Genomic DNA, 18,536 nt, shown 5'->3' with positions numbered 1-18,536 from the left:
CACACTATAGCCAGACCTGGTACCATGGCAACCCACGGGATAAACAGATGATAGTAACAGAACCGAGGTACAGTTAAAACATCCGTAGAATCGGACTCTCTTTTTCCTTTTGTAGTGAGGAGTCACATTCAGTTCATCTTCAGAGAACTAGGTAATATTGTGATGTTTAAGATAAGATGAAAAGATAAAAACAAAAAACAAAAACATTGATTAGGAGAGGTTGATGTTGAGCAGTTTTCCCAAAATGCCTATGAAAAGTAATATTTGGCTGTTACAAAGTACAGTGAGTCCTTCTTTTGCTGGCAGTTTGGTTGAAATATTGACTTATTCTAGTTAATCCTGTGCTGGATTAGATTGTTCTTGTAGTTCATGTAAAGGAATAACTGCTAGCTAACCGTAGCAATGCCGTGTCATATCACATGACATGGAAAAGCTCCATGTTGTCCATGCAGAACAGGATGAAAACTGACTATATGTCCTTGTAAACATTGACCCCGGGCCAGACAGACGTGCAACACATCTGGTTCAGCTTTCAACGAAGGTGGGTTTTTCGGCACAGCTGCAGCTTTATTGGCACACAATGGATCCAGGTGATTGTGGCACAAGCACACCATGTGGTTTCAACAGTTTGTGTTACTTTTACTCACAGACAACAACCGTTCACCTCCTCCTGACGTCATAAGGATGTGAACATTTTCCGTCAACAGTTGGTAAAGTCAAATTTAGAGGTTTTATTCCTCAGATTGGAGGGAAAATGTATCTTTTCTCGTGATTTCATTGTCATTCCTCCTCTGTCCTTTACTCCTCTTCCCATTCCCCCAGCTGCCATTTTCCATTTTGGCTCTCCCAAGCTACCACCAGCTCATCACCCACCGCCCTCCTCCTCCTCCTCTCCCGTCCACTCTCATAACTCTCCTCCTCCACCCTCTGCTATTAGGTCACTCCGACTTTACAGTGAGGGGCTGCAGTGTGCCTCCAGTTTGGAGCTGCAGAGACCTCATCCAGAAGACACAACCATTTAAAACTGCTTTTATTGTTCTCTTTGTTTCCCCCTGCAGACCAGGTATTTATTTCCGGTCGAAGTTGCGATGCTTCAATTGTACCTCTTGATTTTTGCTGGTGAGTACATTTTGGTGCTTGTTAGGGTTGTGTAAAGAATGAGATCATGTCTGCATTAATGCCAGCTGCTTTGATTCATACTTACCATTTGGTTCCCCGCTTGTTTTTCCTCTTTGCCCAAAGCCATTGGCCAGGCTCACAGTCAGCTCCTGCTAGGCTCCTGCAACTTTGAGTCCAGCACCTGTGGCTACACATCAGATGGTGAACTTATTACCTGGCGCCTGCACAAAGACGGTATTGGAATGCTTTGTTTGTGTATAGAACAGCAGACCTCATCATTTTTTAACCTGTAGCGTTGTCATTACTTTGGTCCTGACAGTGTCCAACACTGGTGAACAGCAACACATCTGGTGTCCAGTCATGCCCTATATGTAGCATCTGGAGTCAGTCACATGGCAAATTCGGCATTCTGGAATTGCATTCTTTCTGCTTTTCTGAAAAGTTGTTACAAAACGGCGGATGTTCAAATAAACCTCACAGGCATCTTGGCGCAGCAGTATCCTCTTTGAAGGCTTATCTGCTCAAACAAAAAAGGCTTGCCAGATAAACGATGCATCAAAAAGAAATAAAATGTGGTGAGTCTAGCCCAAAGCTGGTCTGGCTGCTGAGAAATTAACTCAAGTTTCAGCCTAGATTGAATCACAACATGCACACACTAAGCATGTGAACATCCTTACCTTGATGTCTTAATGGCATATCGATGATTAGAATCTATTTTCTGTATATTAACTATTGAGAGGTGATTAGCCTAATGTTGGAAAGATATATCATTATTGTTGTTGTTTCCCTGTGTATTGATGCAGTAAACCATCTGTAATTCATAAAAAAAGCTACGTCCTCCTAGCATCCAAATCCCTGCTCTCATCTGACAAATTACGCATTTATTGAGAATTTGCTCGGTGGTTCTTAAAGTCAAGAACCACAGCAATGTTGTTGTTCCTGTTGCTCCTGCCTACAGCTCCTTGTAAAAGGGCAGCATAGTTAATAGTGTTCTTCCATTAAGTTCTTTTTCCTTTCTGTAATGTGTGGCTGTTAGGGAAGTCATGCCAGGGAGAGTTTTGAATTTCCTTGAATGTGGTTCTTAACTGCTGTTGTACCCAATGTATGAACACAAGACCACATTTTGCACATTTAGGTTTTTATTTCAACTTTTTACAAAATGATTATCACTCAAAACCATTTTTAAAGGGAAAAGCACCACTGCACAGCTCACAGTGACTGAGCATCTGTTAGCGATAATGTTTTAATGTTAGCTATAATCTGTGAAAACTCCCTGTTGCAGGCCGGTTTGTTGCAGTGGGAGCTCTCACTGATGACTATGAAGAGAGCGGTGAAGATGCTGCACCACAGCATGAGCTCACAGGAGTGCTGCTCAGCCCCGTTTTGGAGTACAGCGAGTGGAGCTGCCTGAGGCTGGTTTACCAGATCGTTGGTTCTGGAAGTCTGGAAGTCCTGCAACGCACCGAGGGAAAGAGCTTTGATAAACCTCTCTGGAGCAGCCAGACCACCTCGGAAAGCTGGGTCGTCTCCAGCATGGACCTTCAGAACAACACTGAACCTTACAAGGTACTTTTTGTTATTTTATTTTACGTTACTAAACCCAGAAAATGTATACGCCCAACCATCTCTGCTCCAACACAAATTTGTTAAGTGTGCTTCAGTTGTGACCGTAGATCCTCTCTGTTCCTTCCTTTTGAATCCAAAAACCAATCACAGCCGAGTGTTTGCCTGGGATCCTTGGTTTGATACCTAGATTTTTGTAAGCCCGCAGCTTTATAAAGACAATCCCATAGAAAAACTGAGAAAATTGACTTCACAGATTTAAAACTTTCCAGCTTTCTTGCGTTTGACTTTGCAGCCCTTCTTGGTTAAAACACATTTGTGCTGCAGATATTCGATACCGCCATGCTAGAGAGCAGACATATGCAGGGTGACGCTAACCATGCGGGCCAAATTGAGGCCATTAAGAGGTGTGTGAAGAAACAGCTCGCAGATGTCCCCACACACACACACACACACACACACACACACACACACACACACACACACACACACACACACACACACACACACACACACACACTCACTCACTACAGCGAAACAGCAGGGAATGTCTGTATGCATATGTTTAGGTTATGTGCAGAGATGGAGATGACTCTGACAAGTCTGCACCTTGGGCCTCTCGGCACATAAACATGTTTCAATCCAGAATGAAAAAAAAAAATAGGTCAGTGGTTTATTTTCTTTTGTTCCAGCATTTCCAGGCTCCTCAAATGTGAAGTGATGAACAGTTCATCTATGACTTCATTGAGAAATAAAGTTAATGAATCCCAAGTAACTAGGTAAATCATGTAAATGTGCATTTTAAGCATGTTTCTACATTTGAATGCAGCTTTATTAAATGTCTTTTTATGGTGTGAAGCTTTCCACTCAGAAGTTTAGCCTTTTAAATTTAGTATTCCTGCAAACAACTTCAGAATCAGTCAGCACTTATCCAATACATAAAGATCGGTGGAGCAGGAATCACCATTTTCATGTGGTTCTGTTTCAGTGTAACTTTTTATTTCTTTTTATACATAATTTTGAAGCAAACCCCACCATTATTTTGAAAATGAACACCTGTCCTCTATGGATGCGGTCTCGACCACTCACCACATGTTGGCCAGCTTCTGTGATGTCATTGCTGTGGAACTCCATTTCACTGAACATGTTGTTGCTTAGATTGTCATTGAAGGTAAACCTGGAGGGACTGGGAACAGCGTGGCGATTTTCGAGATCCATATAATCCCTGGATATTGCCTGGGTCAGACATTTCACACGTAACTCACTCACACATGTTTCACATCCTAATAATGGCACAGGTGTTTATTATTTTGTGTAGCAGCGTTTATATAATGTGATTCTGCATTAATGTCCACTCTTTGCTGATTACCCTAGAGTGTGATTTTGAGGAGTCCCATCTGTGTGGATACAGTAATCAGTGGAACACCAACTTAAACTGGTACGTGGGGGGAGGCAGGACCCAACTCCTTCACAACAACATTCCCAATGATCACACCTTCAACAACAACACCGGTAAGATCTGGATCTAGCTAACCTTGTTGTTAAAAACTGTTTCATGCAGTGTAGTGTTATGGTGTGATCAATGATGGATGGATGGATGGATGGATGGATGGATGGATGGATGGATGGATGGATGGATGGATGGATGGATGGATGGATGGGTGGGTCGATGGATGGATGGATGGATGGATGGATAATGGATGGATGGATGGATGTGTGGGTGGATGGATGGATGGTGGATGGATGGTGGATGGATGGATGGGTTGATGGATGGATGGATGGATGGATGGATGGATGATGGATGGATGGATGGATGGATGGATGGATGGGTGATGGATGATGGATGGATGGATGGGTGGGTCGATGGATGGATGGATGGATGGATGGGTGGATGGATGGGTGGATGGATGGATGGATGGATGGGTGGATGGGTGGATGGATGGATGGATGGATGATGGGTGGATGGATGTGTGGATGGATGGTTGATGGATGGATGGATGGATGATGGTTGGATGGATGGATGGATGGATGATGGATGGATGGATGGATGATGGGTGGATGAATGGATGGATGGATGGATGGATGGATGGATGATGGATGGATGGATGGATGGATGGTTGATGGATGGATGGATGGATGGATAGATGGATGATGGATGGATGGATGGATGGATGGATGGATGGCTGGATGGATGGATGATGGTGGATGGATGATGGATGGATGGATGGATGGATGGATGGATGGATGGATGGATGGATGGATGGATGGATGGAGGATGGATGATGGGTGGATGGGATGGATGGATGGAGGCTGGATGGCTGGGTGGCTGGGTGGCTGGCTGCTGGCTGGCTGGATGGATGGATGGATGGATGGATGGATGGCTGGATGGCTGGGTGGCTGGATGGATGGATGGATGGATGGATGATGGATGGATGGATGGCTGGATGCTGGGTGGATGGATGGTTGGTTGGATGGATGGATGGATGATGGGTGGCTGGCTGGATGGATGCTGGATGGATGGATGGATGGATGGATGGATGGGTGATGATGGATGGATGGTGGATGGGTGGATGGATGGATGGATGGATGGATGGGTGGATGGTGGATGGATGGATGATGGTGGATGGATGGATGGGTGGATGGATGGGTGGATGATGGGTGGATGGATGGATGGATGGATGCTGGATGGATGGGTGGATGATGGTGGATGGATGGATGGATGGATGGTTGATGATGGATGGATGGGTGGATGGTGGATGGGTGGATGGGTGGATGGATGGATGGTGGATGGATGGGTGGATGATGGTGGATGGATGGATGGATGGATGGGTGGCTGGATGGATGGATGGATGGATGATGGGTGGGTGGATGGATGGATGGATGGGTGGATGGATGATGGGTGGATGGATGGATGGATGGATGGATGGGTGGGTGGATGGATGGATGGGTGGATGATGGATGGATGGATGGATGGATGGGGGATGGATGGATGGATGGATGGATGATGGATGGATGGATGGATGGATGGATGGATGGGTGGATGGATGGATGGATGGGTGGATGGATGGATGGATGGATGGGTGGATGGATGGATGGATGGATGGATATTGTAAACAGTTCCATTCCAGATTCAGGTCAGGCACCTGGCTGACTGCGACCTCCCTCTCAGGTCACTTGATGTACGTAGACTCTGTCCATGCCAAGACTTTTAAAGAAGTGGCCAAGCTGGTGTCGCCGATGACGACCGTTCCCCTGTCCGGATGCCTGAGTTTTCAGTACCAGCGAAGTGAGGAGAGAGGGAACATGTTCTCTGTTTTCACCAGGGACTCCATGGGTCAGTACCAGGAGCTGTGGAGGGCAGAAGCACAGAACCAGAGCGACTGGGGTGGGACGCTGAGTGAATGGGTGCCTGTTCAGGTGGACCTGAAGGCACCATACTCCGTCCAGGTCAATATGAACGTGCCAGGTTCACACAGGTTCTATTTCAGCGTTTTCATCTGCTGGCTTGCTGCCATGTCTGTCTCCCCAGGTGGTTTTTGAAGTGGCCTTCAACAGTCCGAGTGGTGGGCGTGTTGCAGTTGATGACATTTCCTTCTCTCCGCAGTTCTGCAGCACAGACAGTGGTGAGCTGCAGCCACAATATCTCACTGTCATAAAATGAGGTGTGAATATGCTAACGGGCAGTAAATGTATCATTCATTCTAAAAATGACTTATGTTTTAAAATTGACCAACAACATCCAGAATTCAGAAGTGTAATCGTATAAAAATATGAAACTTGTACCCCAGAGCCACCCTTTGACCCAGCCGTCGCCACCTGTGACTTTGAGTCCGGTCTTTGCCACTACACCCTGGACAAAGTGGAGGGGTCGTCATGGAGGAGCATATCGGTGAAGCCCAACATATTTCAGAATGGAGACCACACCACAGGGGCAGGTGGGCTATTCTCTGTGATAGATTTAGAATTAATGTGCTTACATCATTAACATTTACAAAGAGGCAAAATCTGCATATGATAAAGTTGTTTCATCCATGTTTGGTGTTCTGGCTAAAGAAAGCATCATATGATCACTTGCAAATTAGCATTTTTTTTCATTTTAGGTGTTTTAAATGACTTCACTAGGATAATATTGTACTTTAAATGAGGCGAGATAAATCATTTTTGAAATTTTACCCAATTTGATCAAAAATTAATAGTCAATCAAGCTGAAATCAAGTATTTTTAATGGATAAGGAATGCTTATTGTCTTTTTTTCCCAGGATCTTTCCTATTGGCTCATTCCCAGTCCAACCGCTCTGGTTACATGAGTCGTCTGTTTGGTCCACCTCTACCTGGGAACATGAAGTACTGCCTGAGATTCTACTTCTCCCTGAGAGGTTAGTGGTAAATAATATTAGTTTCAGGGTCAGATTTACTGTGATTTGACGTGAGCCAGATTTAATTTAACAGCAGGGTTCAACCAGACAGACAGCGCCCTCGTGGTGTATCTGCAGCAGCTGCAAAGCAACATCCAGGAGAAGATCTGGACGCAGGGGGAGAAGTCCAGAGGAATCTGGATCGCAGCAGATGTCACCTTTCAAACGTCATGGCCTGCAAAGGTCAGCACCAGAATAAAGAAAAATCAGAAAATACATAAAAACAGAAGGAAATGCATTTTTATTTCCAGCACAGCACAAAGTGTCTTCACCAAAACTGTGTTCAAACTTTTTGAATGTACCATGAATGATAATAATCCATTATCAAATCAATAAATAAAATAGTGCTGAGTAGTATAAGAATACTAATCCACCAATGAGTTATTAAGCACCATTAGGTTCTGTTTTTTGTTTTTATATCTACACACTGGTTGTTATAATGGAACTATAGGATACTAAATGTAAGTTACTGCTGTAAGTTATTTGTGTGATTCTGCCATCCAGCTGGTTTTCATCAGCAGCTGCAGGAGCATCTGGGACTGTGGATCTGTGGCTTTGGATGACGTCAGCTTAAGGCTGGGAGACTGCGAGCTGACCACAGGTAGAAGGTGGCACTGTGTTACCACCATAATCCACTACAGCAACAGTTTCTTAATGTTATTACAGAAAAATAAACTAGTATTTATTTTTACCATAGGATCTGTAAGGTCATCTGACTTTAATTTTGGACCAAATTCCACTTGCAAAAACTGATTGAAGTCATAAATTTCATTCAAAATCTAGACAGAAATGTTTTTTTAAACGTACTTTTTATTACTAAGTGAAATACTTAATTGATTGTCCGCTGCAGGGTCGTTGGCATCGGTTCTCCCGGGACACTGTGACTTTGAACGCAGCCTGTGTGATTACAGTCAGGACAAGGAGGACAACGGTGCAGACTGGGAGCGGAGGAGAGGGCCCACTCCCACCTCCTACACTGGGCCCAGGGGAGACCACACCACAGGACTGGGTAATGAGACGCTTTGTTTCTGCTCTCCTGCACAATTTATTCACGGGGATGTAAAAATTCAATCATAATAAATCACATTTATATGCAGTAAAGTACAAAATACAATAAAACCTTATTAGCGCTCACTCATCACAGCAGCTTCTGCCAACAGGACACTACCTGCACATGGAGGCGTCAACCATGCTGCCTGGTCAAAGTATTCGGCTGCTGTCTCGCCCACTGAGGGGCTCCAGGGGGCCTCAGTGTCTGCACTTTTATTACCACATGTATGGCTCAGGCACGGGACAGCTCAAAGTTCACCTTAAATATGACAGCGGGGACCAGTTGCTGTGGCAACAGAGCGGCGAACAGAGCATCGCTTGGCTGAGAGCAACAGTGGAGTTCCAGTGTGACAGCCAGCATCAGGCAAGAGTTGGGAAAAACGTGGGAGTAGATGAAAAGGCTGGAATTTGCTGCTGCAAAACGGCCCTAAAGGATCTCACACTGTTGTCTTCAGCCACAAACTGATGGTGAACGTCACTGACAGTACGGAGCCCACTGACAGCATTTCTCCTCGCCATTTCAGATTGTGTTTGAAGCAACACGGGGTGCATCCGTGAGGAGTGACATTGCCATTGACGACATTGTCTTGGAAAGCGGCCCCTGTCAGGGTAAACAAACACGTATATATCACACATATATGGACACACACGTGTGTATATATGTCTATACACAAACATACAGGTGTGTATGTAGAATTTGAAGTTCTTCGTCCAGTGTTCTGACTCCTCTAATTCCTTTTCAGACGCGGGGATTACGGCCACTGTGGAAACCTCCAACCTGATTGAGTAGGGGGCATGCTGGTTGCTGTGCAGTAGGCATTAATTCTAGTTTTGTTAAGTGATGAAATATGAATATTCCCTAAGAAAATCATGTTTAAACTCATGTTGAACCTGGAATTTTGGGCTGCACTCTAGGTCAGTAGCTGAAAAAAGTGTCAAGCTTTACTTTTTACATTTATGTGCATTAGGTTAATGCTTCTTAGTCAAATAAACTGAGGATATTATTAATTTTTCAGCGTGATTAAATCGTATTAGCAGCTATGTATCTTCCTGTCACATGATCTGGATGAGATTATACATCTGGCTTTTTGAAGATAGATTGTTTTAGGTGGCTTCAGTGAAAATGACTGTTTTATAGCCCCAACATTTGTCCTCAGCAGGAGCGTACCCACTGTGGACCCACTGTGTCGTCTTAAAATCAGATAAATTGTGCTGTTGGGTAACCGCTATGCTGGATGAGAAGAAGGTGACATTGTCAGTCTTTTCCTCCTTATACACGGGAGCAGGCCCTGATCTTGCTGCTCCCTGCCTGATAATTGCCTGGTGTGACCTTGGGGGGGGGGAGGGTTATAAAGTAGAAGGAAACAACATAAAACCAGCATATTTGTAATTATTCACATCCACACATATTTATTTTATACATAAAAAGTCTGAAAAATATAACATTTGGTCCTGCAGGTGGTCATTACATAATACATGTCCCATCATTCAGATATTTCATGCTCTCCATCTGCTGCGTCATCGCCAGGACTTCTTGAAAACCCGTACTAAGTCCAGACATGTGTTGGAAGTACGCCTCCTTCTCCACCTGGACCGACAAATTATTCACCCCAGCTTCTTTCAGAATGGCCGTCACCTAAAAATCCATTACAAAACAATTGCTCCGTTAATAATGGCAATTCTAAAGAATGTTTATTATCCACTTTCTCTCACCTACAAAACACACACACATATATGTTTAAAGTCTTGATTTGGTTGAAACACATCAGTCGTATTGAACTTGGAATTTTGGCCTGCACTATACTGTAGGTCAGTATATAGAACCTATCTACACATTATTTTAATAGACAATATGAAAAATCACTAGTAAAACTCCCCCCTCACCATTCTAGCAATAGTGAGCGTCAGAATAAGAGACGGTAACAGATGATTTTAGTTGTCTTTGACATGATCTCAGCCAAGTACCTGATGTATGATTCTCTGCTCCACCACATCAGACATGACCTGGAGGTGTATGGTCCCCGCAACAACGCTGGCTGAATGTCTCCAAAAGTGCGGGTCTCTATATGACAATACTCCTTCAAGCTTCTCTATCTGAAGAGGGGAAAAGCATATCTGAAGCCCTATATTGTTGATTCATGGTTGAGTGTAGCCCACCTCTTACCTTTTCTAAGGCGCCATTTAAGTCTTTTTCGTTTTCTGGTGGTGTTCGTAAAAGGAGAACCTCACACGCATCCTTCAGCAAGGGAATGACGCTTAAAAAAATGAGCGTGGAGATGAAGAGTGAGCAAATTGGGTCTGCGATTAACCAGCCGAACTGGCGGATGAGGATGGTGGAGATGATGACCCCCACACTACCCAAGGTGTCAGCCAGAACATGGAGGAAAACCCCTGTTAAAAATAAAAGTTGAGCATTTTCTGGACATCCGCAGAGGCAGATTTGAATTTAAATACGCACCTCTCATGTTAGCATTCATTCCTCCTCCCCCACTTGAGTGAGAATGCCCGTGTCCCCCGTGGCCATGGCTGCCGTGGGAGTGGCCGTGACCCCCGTGGCTGTGCTCGCTGTGGGAGTGGCCGTGGTGCGAGTGACCGTGGTCGTGAGACGAGCAGCTTTTACCACCGTGGGAGTGAGCGTGACTAAAGGCACATATACCCACCAGGTTGACCAGTAAGCCTCCCACAGACACCGGCTGCACAAGACAACAGCTCATTAAAGAACATAAAATTACGCACCAAAGGTCCAGATTTAATATCAGTTCACAGCTGGAAACATCTGTTCCATGGCTCCATACTGACCGTCAGCATGTCTGTGTTTATATTAGGAGGATCCAACACACGGGTGATTGACTCAACAAAGACAAAAAACGCAATGACCATCAAAAATAGGCCATTGATGAATCCAGAGAGTATTTCAACACGGCCAAACCTTCAGGAAAGATTTCAGGTTTAGAAAGCAGAGTTGACTTAAGTAGCTAAAGGTTTAATATTATAGAGCTGGAAAATCTTTATGTTGAGGCTTTACCCGTAAGAGAAGATCCTGGTAGCTTTCCAGCGGGTCATAAGGGCAGCGAACAAGCCCAGAACTAGAGCCGAGCAGTCAAACAACATGTGGAAGCCGTCAGAAATGAGACCCAGGCTGTTGGTCCAGACGCCGTAGAAGAGTTCCACGAAGGTGAATGCCTGGTAACAAAAGAGCGGCAACTTTTCTATTAAATCTGACTCTACACAGGAGTCAACCCCACTTCTGCACTGTGGGTTTGACCTTTTCTATTCATTAACTGTTCCGCCACACTCTAAAGGCTGATTATGGCAGAAGGCCCAAGGTGAGGATGAAATACTTTGGAAAATTCCGTTTGCTTTCCAGAAGAACCGTTTCCAGCTCAGCTGGGTGAATTTTGGTTGAAATGGAATGGAAAGCACTGCCCAGTAAAGCGGGCCTTGTATTTCTCTGGGATAAAAGTGTAAAAACTTAAGGTTTGGCAGCTATTTGTTGAAAGGAGCTGGAAGATATTTCACCTCTTATCCAAGAGGCTTCTTCAGTCCTGACTAGCTCGGTGGGAACTGAGACAGTATTGTAGTTAGCTAAAAGTACCGCAGGACTATCACCAGGGAGTTTGCTTTATGAACAGCTGTCATTCAGGGTCGCCAGGTAGTCACGGTGATCAGGTGATCAGGTGATGGTGCAAAAATCTCAACTCTCACCAAGACTGTCAGAGCTGAAAAAGCCTTTCAAATTAGGAGGTGAAGCCACTTCCTGTTTTGTTCAACAGACCAGTTGAGTCCAGTTGATCTCAAAGAACTACCATTAATGGGATGGATCACAGATTTAAAAACTCCGGCAAAAGTATTTTTCATTGTCAAATCTAAATTAATTGGTTTTCAAATTGGGCTTAAAATTCCACGAGTCGTTTAATAGAAGAGCAGCGTACACCAAGTATACAATGAGGCATTAAACATATTTTCCAGCATAATGTAAATGAGAAAGCAAAGCCTTCCTATAAAGTGTAGTGCTGCTGTATATCCTCACTATAAACACTGCCAGTGCCTCAGTAACAGATGTTACTGTCAGAATCACCACAGAAAAGCTCTTTATTTTAAATAGAGACGAGTTGCTCCATCTTTTACGGTCAATGGACACAATGACGCATTGCTACACATTATTTCTTTTTTGAACTTAATTTCTGCCTTTGTTCAGTTCACTTCATTATAAGTGAACTGAACAAACTGCCAAACAGGGATGGATTAAACTGATTCATCAGTTTAGGGCCAATTCTTTCATCCTACTGTGACTAACGACTAACATTCATTAATTGGAGTTTACCCCTCCTGACTCAACATACCAGGTTAAGGCAAAGGAAATAAAAGATCTGTCTGGAATCATATTCCTCCAGAATCTGCTTCAGGGAATCTTTGATGAATCGAGGGAGGGAGTGCGATGTGTGCTGCAGCGCGTCGCCCATGAAGTTATAAAGGGGAGTCCCCTCGGGAGAGTAGCCGACCAGGGTGCCCGTCTGACCTTTCTTTGATGGGGAGGAGAGAATACTGGAGGCTGTACAAGAGGTGGGGAAGAGAGAAAGTGAGGAGAACTCAGAGTTCCCGACAAAGAGGCGTTCCATATCAACAATCACTACGTTCATAGTCCAGGTTTACATGCAACAGAGAAAACTGAATAGCGGATGGGAACAGATGGCAATACACACGTTGTCAGGGATTTAATACCCCCGGTTTAATAGCCCCGGTTGACCTATTACACTAGATAATAAACAACTGGTCAGGCAGTCGCCCAGCATAGCTTTGCTAAATCTCTCTCTTTTTTTTTTTGGACCACTTTGGTCACAAGAGGAGGAGGCTGGAGCCTATCCCAGCTGCATGAGTGAAAGCAAGGGAATGAGTTGCCAGCTCATCCAGGGCCCTATTTAGGGGTTTGGTTCCTTGCTCAAGGGTACCTGTGGAGCTCTGAGCATGTCCTTGTGCCGCCCCATTACCAGAACACCTCTCAAGTTTTGTCTGTACTGGGACTTGAACTGTGAGCCATCTGCTTCTCAGCCCAGTCCACTACAGACTGAGACACCACCGCCCTCGTACATAATGCACACGTTACTTAGTGTGCAGATAAGATCCCTGCTAGCCTCTGTGGTCATGACTGGCTTTCATGGGTGTGGGTCATACACCAGCGTGAGGCTAGCTGGTTATGGTTAAAGAAAAAACACAATTTTAAACTCCCACACTAGAATCATTTTTGCATTTAACATTTCCGGTGAGGCCGGTGTTGTTTTTTAGCTACCCATTGAAAAGTGTTACATGCACAGGACTAAAATCCCACACGTGAAACTGCCATATATGTTTGCTCTGTGCATTTTAAACAATTATTAAAAACAATAGATAAGAGATAAAATATATTATAATATATATACACGCATAATATAATAATAATAACAACAACAACAACAATAATAACAATAACAATAATAATAATAATAATATACACCGCGTGGCATATTGACATTGCTCATGAATACGAAGAACGGAAAATTATTCGATTGTTTGCATTCAACTGTATCACTGACAGGATTATTTGATGGAGCCCTTTTGGAGTGTCAAAATATGCTTCCCCCAAAATATTATAAGAAAAAAAAGAAGATTATTTGTCATAGTGAAACATTAGCACGAATCGATGTACCGGTAGAGAAAGCAAAATTTGACAAGGCACCAGAAATGGATAGACAAACAATAGGTAAAAGATGTAGCAAAATTCAGTTCTAAAATTGCCAGAACTTGGTTAAACCGTTCATCAAAACTACTACAGTCACCCAGCTTGTTCTTTACCTGAGTGTTACTTTGACAAAGCTGTTACTTACACATGATGAAAAAGACGGCACTGACCAACACTCCTCCAGACAGCACATGCTCCGTGCCGACCTGTTGAGGTGGTTTGCTAATGGAGCGAAGCTGGTCGGTCAGTGGGTGAGTCCAGAAGTTGGCGAGGAACAGAGCACTGAGAAAGAGGGCAAGGGCACTGTATCGAGCACACCTGGGAGCCTCCATCTTAGCACTGCAGATGGCCTCGACATAGAACTCCAGGATCATCACGCAGAAGATGATCATCCCAAAAGGCAGGATGACAGATGACCATGACTCTACTTTACTCTGGGAAACAGGTGCAAAGAACAGATTTTTGCAAATATTGTGGTTTCCAACAGAATATTGAAAGCAAATAAATGAGTAAATGCTTAGCCCTGACTCCTGAGAGACGACTGTGCACTCACTTCAGTGGTTGCTGAGAGAACTACGACCCAGGGCAGAAGAACTGCTGAAGAAACCAGGTTGTCAAGGGCATAGAGGCGTTTCGCTCCACCGATTTCCACTGCTAATTTTCTAGAAACTGTATGAAAACCCACTTTCAGGAAGAGAGAGACCACCAACAGCACAACACCACCCTGATGGAAAGATGAATTATTAAAAAAAACCTCAGATCATACTTGATGTGTATTTAGAAAGTACTAAAATACGACATGACTTGGTTTACCTTGTGGTCTGCAACTCCTAAAAATGCAATAGTCGTGTAGAGGAAGTGAGTGAGAGTACTGTCATGATGTCCCTCAGCTTGTTAGAGTACAAGTAAAGGCAAACATAGCAAACATAGTGCAGAGGAACATGAACAGGAGTGGATACGGCCCTTCTATTGAGGAGAAAAGGATACGGTGCTCTGCCATCTTTGCCATCATATCATCATTGTCAAAGAGGAGAAGGCAGATAACAGCAATGATGAATAAAGCCACCCCTCTGGTCTGCAAATCACATTTAAGAAAATGATTATACATATTTTTTAACGAAGGAACTAAATATTATACAGGCTTCAATGGAGGTCATTCAAAATAGTGTTTCCACTGTAGGACTTTAGAGTATTTTTATAGGATGAGGGTCATTGGTGTGTGTCTCCACTGCAGGAATCTCCCCTAACCTAGTCCCTGCTCCAGGGTAGGCACTTACATCAGACCTGAAAAACTCATGGCTGGGGCTTGAGGTTTACTCAACGCCAACTGGCTGAACCTAGAGCACGATGTGACGCAAAACTCAGAAAAAGAGGAGAATTAGCCTAGTAGACGTCGCTTCTCCTCTTGTTCATAGCATCCAACACCAGAAACACTCCAAACTGAACTGTCTTGTGTTTTACAAGTTTCACAACACGACACGTGCTGTTTACTTAATATTTATGAACAAACTGCGATGTACAGATAGAGCCTGCAGCGATGATTGGAACCGAAGGAAAACAATATCACGTGAGAAAAACACTGCAACTGCATGGAGGTGTAGACAATCATATTCTCCAATTATAATGTCTCAGCTCCTTTCTTGTTTACCTTGTTTTCTTTATTATTTTGGCTTTTGGCGGCTTGCCTGGGTGATGTCACAGTCAAAACTGCCGCACAATGAATACGTGGCATTCAAAATTCGTGACATCACCGAGGGGTCCTATCCTGCAGTGGAGACACCATAGAGGGCCAAGTGATAGGAACAGTTCCTCTAAAGTACCTGCCCCCAGTATTTACCAGGAACTGCCACTGTGGAAAATTAGCTCAAATCTCTTTCAGTGTAAAGGCGACAGAAGCTGTAGGGGACTGGGTTGAGGGTCGGGGGTGTCTGGTTTGAGTGCCAGTTGCGGACCAAAAAATAGAAACTTGGCTGGTAGCAGGAGAGATGCCAGGGTGATTTCTAAAAAAATGCTAAGGTGCCCTTCAGCGAGTTACTGCACCCCCAAATGGTCAGGGCACCTGTCCAGGACAGCGTAACACACTGACACCTCTCACTCAATTATTGCATGTTAACAGAACTTTATGAGCAGCGAAATGCTCACATTATCTCAATCATGTCATGATTGGCAAAACTGCTTTTATGGACACTGAGAAGTGCACTCTAGTTATATCATATTAAAAAAGGAAACAGGAAAATTCATCAGACATAATCTTTAAAACAAAAGAAATACAACTTGGAATGAACTCTGTCTTTATCACACTGATCAGTGTTGTATCAAATATTGAATACTACAATACCTTAGACGGCCCTCCTCCAGAACTTGAGAACAGAACACCAAGAATAGCAATGACCACCACATCACTATGTTCAAAAAGCAGTAATGTCCTGTAAAGATACAAGTCAATTTTGTATCACATATCACTATGAAAACACAAGGCATGGTGTATATGTGCAATGAGTGCTATTTATAAGAAAGGAAACAGATTTATATTGACAATTTACCTTAGAGGTCCACAAAGAGTTAGACCAAAGAAGCCCAGGAGAGAAATAACACAACTGAAAACAGCATGTTTTAGCAGTTTGATCCACTGTGAAAGAGAAAAAGTTTCACCTTAATGACACTTTCTGGAGAATCAAGCTAAGACATTCAAGAAAATAAGCTTTTCTTTATTCCTATAGCTTCTTTTAAAGACAGTAAATATCCCTGCTTCATATCAAATGATGGCTTTTTCTTTATCACACACTAAGAGCTTCAAAAAATGTATGATCACAGACATAAAATGATCACGGACATAAACAAGCATACCTGTCTTCTTGAGATGACTTTTCCTGATGAGAATGGTTTTTGGAAGAAAAGCAGAATAATAGCACTCCTAAAAATAGGAAACCACCACAAATGAATACAGTATTTTATAAATGCAGTTACATTATTTAGGCTAAACACAATAATATATATTACATGCATTTTGCAATTCACATACATTATAGTACTTACCCTAGTTTCAGAATGAAAATAAACTGGACAATATGAACAATTTTAAGGACGTCGTAAGCTTCAAAGATCCCAAGAGCTTTGAGGACCTTAGAAACTACAAGTAAAACAATATATCGGGTTATCCTGAGAGGAAAATGAGAAAAAAAAGAAAATATATCAGTAATGAAGTGGCCTGAATAGACCAATCTGGTCACCACAGGTTAAGAAACCGAATGTTATACTATTCATTTAATGGTTTATTTTCCTGATTTAAGAACTTACTTAAAGGTATGAGTAAGGTATGCATAAAACTGTCAGAAGAAGCCTACCTAGAGCTGGGCACTTCAACCATGCCTAGTTGTCCTCCTGACAGGACGTTGCTGCTGTATTTTTCTTCCATTTTCAACCTCAGAATCTGACCTGTTGACTTCCAGGAGGAATAATTTTTGGCCCAAATAACATAAACATCACTATTTAAACTATGATAACAATAGCCTACTTACAAGTAATGGTGGCAAACCATATTCTTCTCTACTTTTATCATTATTCTCTCCCTGAATAGTCTAAACTAAACATTTAACGGGCACATAAAATTTCAATCACTTGGTCACTTCCAGGCCTTTTAGCTAACCAAAAGCTATCTTGCCAATTATCGTTCCAACTTGATTTTTATCTGGTATCTGTGTCACACTACATCACGTTATTCATGATAAACACTCGCCTTGTTAAAGAAACAAACTTAATATAGATATAAATACAACTTAATCAACGAATGTGTCACAGACGGTACAACAGAAGAGCTCCTTTAGGTTTGAGAGTACAGACCGCCAGCACTTCCGGACACGGTGAGTATCTCACGTCACGTGATTGTTCATCAGGACTGCGCATGCGCCTTCTGCTTCTTCTTCGTCTTCTTTTTCTTCTTCACGTTTTTAACGGCAGTTGGCATCCAAGCTGTTGCATCACTGCCATCTTATGGTCCTCTATCTCACTTATCAATCATTATAATATACTTTTTGCTAGACCAGTAGAGGTCAGAAATTTAAAAACCTCTTTTTTTCCAGCCTGAACTCTCCATCCAGCTCAAAATGCCCTTCTCATCTACCATTTCCATTTTCCTCAATCCAGCCATCATCAGGTTTCTTTCTTCACTATACTGCCTGCATATTAAAAGCACATTTGTTTCCAGCTCGTGACAATGCTCACTTGGGTGTTTCCCCACAATGTGTAGTGCACTGCTTAAGTTGCTGTACCTGATTCTTAACCTTGTTATTATAGCCTGCTCTTTCCTGCTCTTTCCCCTTCTCCTCAGTGAGTTGATCCTCCTTTGTACTGATTTCTCTTTCCACAGTGCTTCTCCTAAATGCTTCCTTTGCTAACTTCTGCCTTCTCATTCCCCAAGATCCACAATAAACAAAGCTCCGTCCCTACACATCTCCCACACTCTATATTTAGATTTATAACTAAATTGACTTTTGATGCTCTGTTTGGAGATCGTTAATGCTTGTTAATGCAGATATCGGACCACTGAATATTAATGCCTTCTTGATGTTTTTCTGATAAATTCCCCTTTTGTGCCCTCTCCTCTCAGCTCATTAGCAGATCTTCAGCATTTCAATGACGGAAATGGAATCTATTTTCATTTTTCTTGCGATTTT

At 43.1% G+C, this 18,536-nt stretch overlaps 2 protein-coding genes across 4 annotated transcripts; one reads left to right on the top strand and one right to left on the bottom strand.

The window, feature by feature from the left end:
* The first annotated feature begins 932 nt into the window (after positions 1–932).
* On the top strand, positions 933–9,155 carry LOC130517360 (MAM domain-containing protein 2-like). 2 transcript variants are annotated; one of them, XM_057019185.1, is made up of 15 exons: positions 933–1,119; positions 1,243–1,353; positions 2,402–2,685; positions 3,841–3,922; positions 4,057–4,194; positions 5,852–6,129; positions 6,212–6,305; positions 6,471–6,617; positions 6,942–7,058; positions 7,135–7,280; positions 7,602–7,698; positions 7,948–8,106; positions 8,258–8,511; positions 8,672–8,756; positions 8,891–9,155. In XM_057019185.1, the coding sequence occupies exons 1-15, from the start codon at positions 1,089–1,091 to the stop codon at positions 8,935–8,937; spliced, it is 2,070 nt and encodes a 689-aa protein (XP_056875165.1). In that variant the 5' UTR covers positions 933–1,088; the 3' UTR covers positions 8,938–9,155. The 2 variants fall into 2 exon arrangements, with proteins under 2 accessions (XP_056875165.1, XP_056875164.1); XM_057019184.1 differs by having other exon boundaries at positions 7,132–7,280.
* A 375-nt stretch (positions 9,156–9,530) lies between these two features.
* Positions 9,531–17,737, bottom strand: slc30a5 (solute carrier family 30 member 5). Of its 2 annotated transcripts, XM_057019183.1 has the most exons (17): positions 17,382–17,737; positions 17,208–17,305; positions 16,900–17,022; positions 16,711–16,777; positions 16,407–16,492; positions 16,202–16,289; positions 14,851–14,938; positions 14,677–14,753; positions 14,417–14,587; positions 14,009–14,297; positions 12,491–12,699; positions 11,173–11,330; positions 10,947–11,076; positions 10,606–10,840; positions 10,312–10,538; positions 10,113–10,241; positions 9,531–9,783 (listed from the first exon to the last, which is right to left on the bottom strand). In XM_057019183.1, exons 2-17 carry the CDS (start codon positions 17,276–17,278, stop codon positions 9,613–9,615), a joined length of 2,319 nt encoding a protein of 772 aa, XP_056875163.1. In that variant the 5' UTR covers positions 17,279–17,305; positions 17,382–17,737; the 3' UTR covers positions 9,531–9,612. The 2 variants fall into 2 exon arrangements, with proteins under 2 accessions (XP_056875163.1, XP_056875162.1); XM_057019182.1 differs by having other exon boundaries at positions 17,208–17,736.
* Positions 17,738–18,536: the final 799 nt, after the last annotated feature.

This window comes from Takifugu flavidus, chromosome 20 (genome assembly GCF_003711565.1).
Source record: "Takifugu flavidus isolate HTHZ2018 chromosome 20, ASM371156v2, whole genome shotgun sequence".
In the NCBI taxonomy this organism is placed as follows: domain Eukaryota; kingdom Metazoa; phylum Chordata; class Actinopteri; order Tetraodontiformes; family Tetraodontidae; genus Takifugu; species Takifugu flavidus.
The sequence above is the reverse complement of the archived record's forward strand: the minus strand, read 5'-3'. Positions and strand labels throughout refer to the sequence as shown.

What these genes read in the sequence shown, in the direction of transcription:
- slc30a5 (XM_057019183.1), bottom strand. Translation starts at nt 17,278, where the DNA reads ATGGAAGAAAAATACAGCAGCAACGTCCTGTCAGGAGGACAACTAGGC. An exon ending in AAGTCATCTCAAGAAGACAG is followed by an intron (nt 16,493 to 16,710) that starts GTATGCTTGTTT and finishes TCTCTTTCACAG; the next exon opens with TGGATCAAACTGCTAAAACA. An exon ending in CTGGAGGAGGGCCGTCTAAG is followed by an intron (nt 14,939 to 16,201) that starts GTATTGTAGTAT and finishes TGTGATTTGCAG; the next exon opens with ACCAGAGGGGTGGCTTTATT.
- LOC130517360 (XM_057019184.1), top strand. Translation starts at nt 1,089, where the DNA reads ATGCTTCAATTGTACCTCTTGATTTTTGCTG. An exon ending in ACAACACTGAACCTTACAAG is followed by an intron (nt 2,686 to 3,840) that starts GTACTTTTTGTT and finishes GTTGTTGCTTAG; the next exon opens with ATTGTCATTGAAGGTAAACC. An exon ending in AGACCACACCACAGGGGCAG is followed by an intron (nt 6,618 to 6,941) that starts GTGGGCTATTCT and finishes TTTTTTTCCCAG; the next exon opens with GATCTTTCCTATTGGCTCAT.